Raw genomic sequence first — 12951 nt, 5'->3', positions numbered from 1 at the left:
GTCATGCAATTACAAACCGAATCCTCATCATTGTGTTGGAAGGTACCCTAAGACACAAATAAGCACACAAAAACAACTTTTTTTGGGATTTTCATAAACAATTTTTCAATTTTTTATGAATTTTCGGATTTTTATGTCAAAACACACTGAAACACTCCAAAACAACTTAAAAAAAAACTTAAAACAACAAGGAACAACACTAGAAGTAATGGGTGATAAATTTCTACGAATTTCATGCAAAACAATGGTTACCCCCCCACACTTAAATCAAACATTGTCCTCAATGTTTCAAGCATATACTCACACCAAAAACAAGCAAATAATAAACGACAAATAAACATGACAAATATGGCAAAGTAAAAACCAGACAGAGTAGAGTTTAAGAACGCAAATCTGGTTTTGGAGATAGTTGATCTTGTTGACTTTCCACAGCTTTGATCTTGAACTGGATTGGAATTGTACGGTGAAGCTTTTCTCTTTGGCGATGTTGCAATTCCTTATTTGTTCTCTAAGCAAATGTGGCAGCTTCTCTAGTTCTTCATCTCAGACTCCTTCCGCTGGGATGATTGTGCAAGCTGCATTCTTCTCTGCTTGTTTTTTCTGCACGACGGGCAGGCACGAGGGAGAGGTGTTGGTCTGTTTCTTTCTTCAATCATTCCAAGTGCCCACCTCTTGCTTTCTTTCTCCTTGTCCCTAGTTGAGGATGAATCAGCACGTTGTCTCCACATGCTTCGAGGTATCATCTTCACTTCCCTTATACGTGAGAGACGAAGCGGAAACATAAGATGATGAGTACTCGAGAGCATGTGCTGGCTGGAGAAAGGACAGGGAGAAAGCATGATATGAGATACTCGTGCTCTCAACCTTTATGATTGAAGGATTTATTTTGAAAAACATGTTCATTTGAGCAACATCATATAGCATGCAATTAACAATTAAAGGCGGAATCATGCTTGCATGCACTCAAAAACAAAACATTACCATGAATATGGGGTGTTTTGCTACCTAGGGTGTGTATGGACGAATTTTTGTGATAAAATGATGAATATGGGGGATTGTCCTTTGGCCAAGGGGTGTAAACATGTATTTATAGGTCCCAAAAACCTTAGAAAATCAGGTTAGGTTAAGGATGAAATGCATGGAAAAGAGTGTAAGTGGTGTGCAATGGTCCAAGGGTGAAAATGAAGTGATGATGCAAAGTGTGAAGGGTAAAATGGAGTGGTCTTGTAGCTAGGGAGCATGAATGATTGTGTACATTGCATAGAGATGGAAAGGGAGGTGAAAATGTGTCAATAAATGGGTCAAAGGTGCAGCAACATGTGGTACATAAGGCATGGGATTCCAAATGTGAATGATGGAGCATCAATTGGTGCATGTTATGGTTGTGAAAGTTGTCTAAAATTTTGTGGGTGAAGGGAACAAGAGGTATCAAGCAATTAAGTGTAATAATTAAATGAATTGAAGCATGAAATTAGAAATTATGTAGGGGACAAGAGTGATCAAGCATGGCATGGAATCCAAAGGGAATTCTATGTGGTTTGCATGGCAAGGAATGCAAGTTGGGGTGACAGATTTTTGGGCTGTTTTCTTCATCTTTTGGACCATAATTCTTCACATTCTTGGTCTCTTTAGTTCTCAAATTCATCCATCCACTTTGGCCCAAATATGTGACATGCATTTCAAGCTCCATTTTGCTCCAAAATGCATCTTCTTGCCTACTTTGTCCATAAAATCTGAAAACACACGAAAATGACTTTAAACATTAAAATAACTAAGGAAACACGACATAAATGCACAAGAACAAGCCAACTAAGTCGCATAAATATGCCCCTATCACTCTCCTGCCTTCTGGACTTCGACTGGGCTCCGAGTTCCTCTTCTCTTTAGGTTGCCTTTTGGGCCAACTCCCCCTTAAACCCAAAGTTCAAGTTTTGATCCAAACAGTGCCCCCTTCAATTGATATTTAGCCTAGAATTCCAGGCGCCAATATTGATTGAATAGCTGCATGCGCTTATACCCTTGTTCTTGGAACTTGTATGTTCTGGTTGAGATTAACGCCACCCGGAGTCTCTTGATCTTCTCATGACTCTTGAACTACCTTCTGATATTCCTATAAATTCCGGCTCTTTCAACAAATCATCCTCGATCTCATCTTTTATCCACCCCAAGTATTTTGGCCTCCTTAATTTTCTTCCAAAAACTGTGAAATGAGTTCATTAAGGTTCAAGTGGGGTTTCCTAAAACTCCATTTTCGTGAGAAAAAGAGTTTTCATTCAATCCGATGGCTGAAAATTAGAAAAATATGTGAGAAGTAAACAAGAGTGTATGAATATCACATTCCTACAAATAAATTGAGCGCTTCAATAAAAAAATGAATGTGCAATGGTTTGGGAGATAGTTAGGATGTGGCCACTTGACCCAATCGAAAGCCCAAGGCTTGTCCCAGCAGCTCTCTCTCTCTTCCTCTGCCGGTCTCTCTCTCTCCTCCCTCTCACCCTGATTTCACGACATTGACATGGTTGTTGCTTGTGGCGGGCCACATCAGAATAACAAACCTCAAAGACCCTCTCTCTCTCTCTCTCTCTCTCTCTCTCTCTCTCTCTCTCTCTCTCTCTCTCTCTCTCTCTCTCTCTCTCTCTCTCTAGAATCGTGGCTCTTCCACATCCTCTAAATGCTCGATTGAATGTGCTTTTAAAAGGACTAAAAGCGTTTTTGACGAAAATATTTTTGAAAACAATCCTCAGTAAAAATATTAGTAAATCCTAACAAAGCACTAAAGTACTTCATGAAAGAAGCAATAAGTGATACTTTTTTATAAAACACTTAAATATTTTGTAACCCAAAAATATTTTTCTAAAACGTTTGCGGTCATTTTAAAAGATATCCTAGCCCTAAATCTCAAAGCAAAAGTCCATGGGAGCTTCGCTCTCATAAACCCTGCACTAAAACCCACAAAATCGACTTACCCAGAAGAGCTAATCACATGCATTTTTCCATGGATTTGAGAAGGCTTTCAATCCCAAATTGTCATCATTTTCTCTTCTCCCCCATCAACCGCCCGTGCGTCACCTGCACCCCACAACACCGCCCCCAAGAACCTCCGCATCCGCCGCCATTGCAGGTTCCGGATCAACCGGAGCCGACCGATCAGAGTTTGCACAACTGGGTATCTTCTATTCTCTCAAAACCATCTTTAGATTCTTCTAAATGCAATGCTGTCGTACCCCTTTTGTCCCCTCTACAATTTGATCGATTGTTCTGTTCCATTAGCTCCAATGTGAACCCCAAAACAGCTCTCCAGTTCTTCTATTTTGCTTCTGAATCTTTTAAGTTCCGGTTTACTGTTCGATCTTTTTGTGTTTTGGTTCGTCTGCTTATTGGTTCGAATCTTGTGGCCCCTGCGAGATTGCTTTTGATCCGTTCGATTGATGGGAATGTGCCGGTTTCATATGCTAACCCCAGTCACAGGCATATGGAGATAGCCATTGCCATGTTAGCGTTGAATACCGTGGCCAAACGAGGTGTAGGTGTTCAGGGATTGGACTTGTTGATTCATGTCTACTGCACCCAATTTAAGAATATGGGTTTTGGTTACGCGGTTGATGTGTTTATGTTTGTTTCTCATAAGGGTGTCTTTCCGTCTTTGAAGACTTGTAAATTTTTGTTGAGTTCGTTAGTGAAGGCCAGCGAACTTCATAAGAGTTATCAAGTATTTGAAGTTATGTCTCGAGGTGTTTCTCCTGACATTTACTTGTTTACTACTGCGATTAATGCGTTTTGTAAGGGAGGGAAGGTTGATGAAGCAATAGGTTTGCTATCAAAAATGGAAGGGCGGGGGGTTGCTCCAAATGTTGTTACATACAATAATGTTATTCATGGTCTCTGTAAGAGCAGAAGATTAGAGGAGGCCTTCCAGTTTAAGAGGAAGATGATTGAAAACAATGTGAACCCGAGTCTTATAACATACAGTATACTCATTAATGGTTTGATTAAGCTGGAGAAGTTGTATGAGGCAAATTGTGTTTTGAAGGAAATGTGTAATAGGGGATTTGTCCCGAATGAGGTTGTTTATAACACATTGATTGATGGGCTTTGTAAAACGGGAAATATTAGTGAGGCACTAAAGATAAAGGATGATATGTTATCCTGTGGGTTAACTCCCAATTCCGTTACTCTTAATTCTATACTGCAGGGATATTGTAAAACTAAACAGTTCGAGCATGCTGAGCAGATTCTAGACAAGATTCTATCCCGTGGTTTATCCATAAATCAAACTGTTTGTTTCTCAATCATTCACTGGTTATGCATGAAATCTAAGTTCGATTCTGCTCTAAAGTTCACTATAGTAATGCTTTCAAGAAACTGTAGACCCAGCGATGGCTTGCTTACCATGTTGGTTAGTGGGCTTTGTAAAGATGGAAAACATTCCAAGGCAGTTGATCTTTGGTTTAGGCTATGTAACAAAGGATTTGCAGCCAACACAGCGACCTCAAATGCTTTAATTCATGGACTTTGTGAATCTGGTAGCATGCAAGAAGTTGTTCCGCGACTCAAACCAATGCTAGAGAGAGGTTTAGTAATGGATAGAATCTCATACAACACACTTATCTCAGGTTGTTGCAAGGAGGGAAAAGTGGAGGAAGGGTTTAAGCTTAAGAAAGAGATGGCTAAGCAAGGAATTGAACCAGATACTTATACTTATAATTTGCTAATGCATGGTCTATGTAATATAGGAAAAGTGGACGATGCAGTTAAACTTTGGGATGAGTTTGAAAATCAGGGTCTGGCTCCAAATGTCTATACATATGGGGTAATGATAGATGGATACTGTAAAGCTGGCAGAGTGGATGAGGGTGAAAAACTTTTCAGTAAGTTGGTAACTAAGAAAGTGGAGCTAAATTCTGTTGTTTACAATACACTAATCAGAGCATACAGCACAAATGGGAATATGATGGCAGCCCTTGGTCTCCGCTTGGACATGAAAAAGAAAGGCATTCAACCAACTTGTGTCACATATTCTTCTCTTATAGATGGACTGTGCAATATTGGCAGTGTTGATGATGCAAAATGTCTTCTAGATGAAATGAGGAACGAGGGTGTGTTGCCAGATGTTGTATGCTATACAGCACTAATTCATGGTTATTGTAAGCTAGGACAAATGGCTAAAGTAGGGAGTATCTGGCTGGAGATGTCTTCATTTAACATTAAACCTAATAAGATTACCTACACTGTCATGATTGATGGGTACTGTAAACTAGGTAATATGGAAGAAGCAACTAGACTTCTATATGAGATGACAAAGATGGGAGTTGTCCCAGACACCGTCACCTATAATGCATTAACTAATGGATTTTGTAAGGAAATGAAGGTGGAAGAAGCTTTTGAAGTGTGTGATCACATGGCCAATAAGGAGTAGCTTTAGATGAAATTACGTATACGACATTGGTTCATGGGTTGCTTCAGCCCACTACATGTACAAATCAGGAATGATTGAAAACATGCAAAAGGTTAGGTTTTCACTTTTTGGATGATAAATTCTTGTGTTTTGGACAGTTTTATCATATTTAATTTGTGCAACATGTTCTGAAGGTAATATTGTTAATTCACAGGTGCATATTCTTGTTCTTAAGACTGTTGACCGTAGAACATGAGATGCATCCCCTTACTGTCTCCAAAATGATTCTTGAGCATTTGGAGGTTGGTAGATCTGTACATTACTCATTTCTTTGCTTCATATTTATATGAAGATTTTTTCATTACTTCTAATTCTATAATTCAATAACTTTGTGGAGTTGATATATGTTATTGCATCTTCGGTAATAGGGTGAAAGCTTTCATGATATGACACTGGTTCTTTAGTAAATTTATACCTGGCTTAGGATTAAAATAATTAGCTGGCACAATTGTTGATTTCCCATGTTCTTTTTTCATCTTATTCTTTTAGGAACATCTTCCTTGTTTGGCTAACTTATTTAAGATTTTCACTGTTTCATGTGCTTCAGGAGTGCCATCCTCTAGTTTTTTCTATAAGTTAATATAAATGCGAACATCATGGCATTTTCACATTGTATGCCGTAAGTTTGGAATTTTTAGTGTAACTCCCTTTAGCTCCCAAATATTACAGGCTTCAACGGTTTATGATGATTCATATTTTAAGTGTCTCCTTCTGTTAATTTTACTGCCATTGTAGCTTGACCGAGTTATTGGGTGTTGGGCATTTGCATAGGTGATACCTGTCTTGAGCTGGATGAGGTTAAGTTTTTTGTCTCACCAACTGTCTACAAATTAGGGTTGTCCTGGTTCTTTCATCATCTTTGTTTCAAAGTGATTTTGCATTAAGAGTTAATTAGGGAATAACTATTTTGTATTTCTTCCAAGAGTGAGGTATAAATAAAGCATCTGATGTGTGGTCTTCAACAACCATTTGGCTAACAGACCAGTTAAAGTAAACGCTCCACTTTCATAGAAGAGCGTTTGTAGGACTAAAACAACAACAACAACAATAACAACCAAAGCCTTATCCCACTTGGTGGGGTCGTCTGGATGAATTCTAGAACACCACTGCGCTCCGTTGGACTAAACAGAAACCCCAAAATTTACTTTCCCCGACAGTGTATATTGTGAAATGGTGGCGCTATAACAAATCCAGATTACCTTAACTTGCGGTTGCTGCACAAAGCTGGTCACCTTAAACGGTCATATCCATTTATGGAGATTCGGGATCTGAGATAAATAGAGCTTCAGATTTGTAGTCTTGGCATATATATCACGACTGATGACTATTAGGAGTCATGTTTAACCTTTTGCTATTAATAGCAATACATTAGCCCCAACTTTAATGAGCAATTTCGGGGACTATTCTGCTTCCAGAGGGAAATTCCTGGCTCATATTTAAGGGAGCCATTCAAAATGTGACCGAAACACCAGAAACAGGGATTGCCGAACTAATGATCGAGGAATTTGACAAGAATTAAACCTTTTGATTGTTCACTAGGTAGTTTTACATCTAAAAGACGAAATGTAAAACCATTACATTTTAGTGGTCCACACGTTGGTTCCTGGGACTGGGAGAGGAGATTTGCACATGATCACAACCTTTAACATCATTGCATAGTGGTATCTCTCAGGAAAAGTTGCAGTCTTGTGCTCACGTCCATTGTTAACAGCTAAAGTACTATTGAGTAGTGTGGCTGTAGTATATATCCTTTTTTTCCATCTCAACAATTGAACATCATTAGTATTCCTTGAAAGGATGTCCTAACTTATTAATTCAAGGAATCTGTATCGATTGACTGTTACTAATTCTTATAGTTTTCACCAGTTGCAACCCTACTCTGTCGATGAGGCACATAGCTTGACAAGTTGGCCATACCGAATGATTGGAACATCAAGTGATGGTAGACTCCCAAGGTCTTTTACTTAAAATTATCTTATCTTTTGAAGATTTATTGATCAGTTGTTTTTTTCCTTTGCCCTTGATATATAATTTGCGGTTGATGGAGGCTAGAGAACTTCTTCTGATCACAGAATAATTAAAAAATTGCTACGGAAAATGTGTGTTGCTTGAAACAGGGAAGAGATATTTTGTAAGAAAACTTTAGGCAAGCGAACCTGGCTTTAGCAATTTTTCTCAATAAAATTGTTTAATTTCCCTTTTTTTTCATTCTACAAAACACAGTTAATGAATTTGGTGAACAGCCGTTGTGATCATTATTTTAAGTTGCTAGTAGAATTTTTTTTCTTTTTTCTCCTGCTTCTCAAATTCTGTTGTATTACACAACTATTTAATTTTTGTTTTTGTTTTTCATATTCAATCAGGATTTCCTGGATGCCTGACCCAGCAATTCCTCAGTCGATCATTTGGAGCTAGTGTATTGAGGTTTTCAAAATCCCGGTGTATAAAGGCGTCAATACATGAGGTTAGAAGTACTTTTTAAAAAGTCATGCTTGGAGATAACATAATTGATGTTTTGTTCAACTCCTTTTGATATTTAAGTTTTCTTTTCTTTTCTTTTCCCAGAGTTTAGCAATTTGGATGATATCAAATCAGAGACTAGATTTCCTGAGTGACGGTAAGTTTATGAAATAACAAGTACACCATATTACTAGCTGTGAATCATGCCATGGATGACTAATATTTTGAAGAGAGATTTTAGACTTGAAGTCTCACAGTCCAAATTTAACTTTGCAGAACTTAATTACAACATGCAGTAGTTGTAACAGACCTCCCAGATGCTTCTTGACTGCCTTAGATGCTTGCTGTTGTCTGGAAGTCGTGGGATTTCCAACAGCCTGCAGTGTGCTTTGCATCAGTGTTCTATTGATGCGCAATCTTTGGAGGAGAGGATGGCTTTTCCAGTGCAGATGAAAGAATTATCACCCAACTGACTAACCAGGGCTTATTTGGATAGAAACCAGTTCCCTGATTTTTTCCAAGGCCAGTCATGTAAGGGCTGTTAGAATGCGAGAAAGAAGTTCATTTATCTGTTTCCGTTCTGGCTCATTATTCTTTTCTTGTGCTAATAAACGGCATTTGCCTTTCCAATCTAGGTGAGTGAGTACTGGTGGAGAATGCAATCATCTGGTGCTGCAATTAGGACAGAACAAGGTGAAAAAACAAGTCTTCCTGTATAGCCTCTAGGTATGGGTTTTGGTTTTGTCTCTTGAAAAGAAACATTAAATCCGATACCTTAATGTAATGGTGACAAGATACTATCATGTGGATGAGAAATTCGAATCTGAGCTATTATCGTTATAATAGGCTCAAAACATGAGTTTTTTTTTTAAGCATCTACGTAAACTTTCTTCTTTTTGTTGTTAGAAATGGTTTGAAATAACACTTTTTGATTGATGGTTTGAATTATCTCCTTTGTTTGTAAGGGAAAAATGTGCTCGTGCTCTTAATTAACCATCATCTCCAATGTGGCCGAGTCGAGTCTATAGAAAGGACATCGTTCATATGACAACACAGCTAGCAGCTTGCCTTGGAGTGAAGCTCTGTATTCCTCGGTCTGAATTTGAGAGGTGAAGTCATCCAGGGAACCCTCTGTTCCAACCTCAGCAACTGGAGCTTCAGTAGGATTCTGGGCGACGAGCACTTTCCAGATTGGCAGCAGGATCTTGAAAATCCGGTCCCAAATGTTTTGCTCTTGATCAAAAACCATGAAATAAGCAAAAGAAGGAAAGGAGGAAGTTCGAAGGCTCAAACGAAAGTGACGCAAAAGAATTACCAGTCTCTATGACATTGCGGTAACAACTTCAAGAGCTTCTCCGCCATGTTTCCTCTGAGCAGTTTCAATCTGGAAGGGCGAAGTTTGGGAGAGTTCATCAAAAGACTGACATGTCTACTAAAGTATAACTGGACCAAGTTTGAAAAGAACGGGTGCAAAAATAAGATTCAGGAACTTGTTGGGAACTTCACTATGCCAAAGATACGAGAGGACTGAGAGAAGGCTGGACAACGGCCGACGATGGGTTAACTTTCCGATAAGAAAGCCGGCAGGGCCCCAATGTAGTTTGGTTGCCCACCTTCACGCACACACCATCAGAGTATTGACCTTTTGAACGAACGGTTCAGGGTCAGCGATTCCTATCAGAAACGATCTAGGCTTCTTCGGTTTTCCATCCCATCTAATCAGATTGGTCAACAGACAGAATTCTTGGGAGCCATATTTGATCTTCAAGAAGAAAGTTGGCAACTTTTGCAAGAATTGAGAATTAGGGATACGTTCACAAAAGATAAGCAGAAAAATTTCACCTTTTTTTTGTATGAGTAATACTAGGTAGACTAAATTTGCAAACTAAATGATGTGTTACCAATAAAAAAAATAGCACGTTAATCAACAATTAAAAAATATTTTAATCAACTTTCATATTATTTAGTTTACAAAATTTAGCATATAAATTTAATCTCCTTAGCATTACTATTTCTTCTACTTAAGCTTTTAGGTATCGCACAAAATAAAAAGAAGGATAGTTAGGGTTAATTTGGTATTGCTATGCTTTGAAAATAAATAGCTGTAAAATAAAGTTGTTAAGTGTTTGGTAATTTTTTTTGTTAAAGTGCTTTTAATAAATAAATTTAAAAAAAAATCAAGTCTGAGTATTTGGTAAACTTTTATATAAATTACTTTGAATATGTTAAATGACTAAAAAGGAAATAGTATTTAATGTCATATAATAATTGTTAAAGACAATAATGTGAGGACAAAGATTGTAATTTTATAAAACGTGTGTGGGTATACTTATCATTTGAAAAGTTCATTAAATGAGCATTGATTACTATGTTTTGAAGAAAAAAAACATTTTTTTAAAAGCATGGTAGACTTTTCTATGCTTTTTAACTTTCATTGACAGCAATTAAAAAAAACATTTTTTTTCTGTTTTATCAAACACATTTAATGTTCCAGATTTTTTTAATAAGTTTTTTCTTTTTTTTTTAAAGCATCACAATCCCAAACCAATCTTTGGGGCAAATGCAAACCATTCCAAAGGAAGTTATAATTAAACTGTTGGTGCGATTGGGGAAGGGGTTGCCAAAATTCAAATTGTCAAGTGCTGGGAGTCGGTGGCAATCAAATCAGGTCGCACGACTTCTCGATGACTGCTTCTTCTACAAATTTAAACAAGCTTACCACGACCTGCTTAAACTTGGGGAGACACTATTTGGGCCATACATAAAATTAGGGCTGGAAAAAATTCCCGAAAATCCCAAACCAAACCGAAAAAATTTCAAATCCAAACCAAAAAATCCCAAACCAAAATTATCCCAAACTTTGGTATTCCCGTACCGAAAAATACCGAAATATTCGGTATGGGATTGGTTTTCAGATTTCATTTTATTCGGTAATCTCGAAAATCCCGAAATCCCGAAATCTTCTTATCCTGATGTCCATTGTAAGTTTAAGTTGGGTCTTTTCTTTTGTATTCTTCTCAATTCCTCAAACTCTGTCTCTCTCTCTCAATCGCTCACTCTCACTCTCTAGAAAAACAAGCTCGAACGCCGCTCCAGCGCTCCTCCGTCGAGCCCGTCCAGTTCGAACGCGGCTCCTCCGTCCACTTCAACGACGCTCATCCGGCCACACACACAGACGTAGGAAGATGCGAATCCGACACGAATCAAGTCCCAAAATCCAGGTAAGGGTTTCTTATTTTCACTGGGTAAGAGTCCCAAAATAGGCAATTCTTGATTCGGTTAAAGAAAGCAAGGAAAGCTATGGAAGATCTGGTTGAGATGGGTCTGGTTGCATCTAGAAGGGAAAAGTTGGCATCTGTTCCATCTGCTGGTGGTGCAATTGCTTATTCTGCACCTGCAGCCGGCGGTGGTGGTGGGGCTGCTGCTCCTGCCGCTACTGAGCATAAGAAGGAGGAGAAGGTGGAAGAAAAGGAAGAATCATATGACAATATGGGTTTCAGCCTTTTCGACTAAGGGATTTTTGTTCAGAGCTTTGCCTGTATCAAGACTTCATCTTTATAATTTTGGGACCAAAGCTGTGTTTTTAAGTTTATGTTTGTAGTTAGATATGGTTCTGGATCTCTAAAATTTTGTTTAGATATGCAAGTGATTGAAGACGTTTACTTTGGATCTTAATTCCATCTATTTGAGTCGAAAAAGAAAAAAAAAAGATGGGTCTGGTGAGAGCTATTAGGGTTAGCAATTTTAGTGTTTCGCAAATCAAACAATTGCTTAAATTTGCAAAGATTGTACCCTCTATCAATCAGGTTGGATTTCGTAGATCATTCTTGCTATTTTTAACAGCTCGACATCAGAATTTGTCCTTTATAAGTAGTTCATATTATTTGAATGATGCAATGGATTTCCATCTGTTTTTTCCTTTTTTGCTGCTTATTTGATTACAATGTCGATCCATGGCCCTAATATGTTAGAGTAGACAAGTGATTTAAGTACCATTTTGATGAGGAAATTCATTGGATAAGTTGGCTTTTCAACAATTATTTTGCTACAATCTACTAGCATGAACGAATCATCCCAACTTCTATCGTTTTCTATCAGGTATTTCCTCAGGTACTTCAAGGCCATTGTTTTGCATATATTATTTGAAAATATTTTGGGATTCCCGATTTGTCCCAAAATCCCGAAACTATTTCGGGATTCCCGAAATTTTGGTTTGGGATCGGTCTTGAAATTGAGATTCCCAAACATTTCGGTTTGGGAATCGGGACATAGTTTTGAGTTCGGTATCCCATACCGAACCAGCCCTACATAAAATAAAGCATGTTGTGGAGGCTATATATTTTTTATTTATGCAAAAGTTACATGATTTCGGCCTACCAACTTCAAAGTCCAAGGGCAAGGGTCAGACGACGTCTCATTTATCCCTAACCTGTCTAAGGGCTTAGACATGAGTCCCTTCGAGGCAAATATGTCACAGAGACAACGAAAGCCTGAAAGTATCTTGCCTATTTTAATGTCTACGTATGTGTCATCCAACACACTGACGTCATTACGACGATCATGCGAACCACCTCAGACACAGTTGAAGGCTGCCAACCAAGAATTTTTGTCACTATCAACACCAAAGGACGGATCAACCTCTACTTCGACTCATTGATAGGATCAAGGTGACTCTTCTTCCCTGCCTATAAATAGAGCTAGAGGCCTTCAAGCTCATAACCTTCGCCAAGTTCAACCTTTACAACTATACAAAACCTTAAGGCCTCATTTGGTAGTTTGGACTGTACTGACTATTTCTGTCGGATATGATAAATAGTCACTGGATAGTATTGACTAATGTAGTCGGGTGTTTGGTATAGTATCGGATTAATGACTGTATTATTTATATTGTGTTTGATACTATATCGGATAAGAGGATTTCAAAGTATTATTACTTTAAAATAAAAATTGATGATTAATGGAATAAAAATTTACACATTCACAACCACCAAATGGGCCAAATTAAAAAAAAAACAAACAAAATATTGCTTTATTTA

At 38.0% G+C, this 12951-nt stretch overlaps 1 protein-coding gene across 3 annotated transcripts; it reads left to right on the top strand.

The window, feature by feature from the left end:
* The first annotated feature begins 2895 nt into the window (after window positions 1-2895).
* Window positions 2896-9891, top strand: LOC103428169 (pentatricopeptide repeat-containing protein At4g19440, chloroplastic-like). Of its 3 annotated transcripts, XM_070823378.1 has the most exons (10): window positions 2896-5507; window positions 5610-5697; window positions 7322-7410; window positions 7528-7601; window positions 7819-7919; window positions 8021-8072; window positions 8192-8446; window positions 8551-8641; window positions 8881-9029; window positions 9747-9891. In XM_070823378.1, exon 1 carries the CDS (start codon window positions 2984-2986, stop codon window positions 5414-5416), a length of 2433 nt encoding a protein of 810 aa, XP_070679479.1. In that variant the 5' UTR covers window positions 2896-2983; the 3' UTR covers window positions 5417-5507; window positions 5610-5697; window positions 7322-7410; window positions 7528-7601; window positions 7819-7919; window positions 8021-8072; window positions 8192-8446; window positions 8551-8641; window positions 8881-9029; window positions 9747-9891. The 3 variants fall into 3 exon arrangements, with proteins under 3 accessions (XP_070679479.1, XP_070679478.1, XP_070679480.1); XM_070823377.1 differs by lacking the exon at window positions 7528-7601; XM_070823379.1 differs by lacking the exons at window positions 7528-7601; window positions 8881-9029; window positions 9747-9891 and having other exon boundaries at window positions 7322-7397; window positions 8551-8787.
* Window positions 9892-12951: the final 3060 nt, after the last annotated feature.

Source organism: Malus domestica, chromosome 06 (genome assembly GCF_042453785.1).
Source record: "Malus domestica chromosome 06, GDT2T_hap1".
Taxonomy (NCBI): domain Eukaryota; kingdom Viridiplantae; phylum Streptophyta; class Magnoliopsida; order Rosales; family Rosaceae; genus Malus; species Malus domestica.
Note: the sequence above shows the minus strand (reverse complement) of the source record. Positions and strands in the feature narration are given on the sequence as shown.

Bases quoted from the DNA above. Each gene is read 5' to 3' on its own strand.
- LOC103428169 (XM_070823377.1), top strand. From the start codon at position 2,984: ATGCATTTTTCCATGGATTTGAGAAGGCTTTCAATCCCAAATTGTCAT.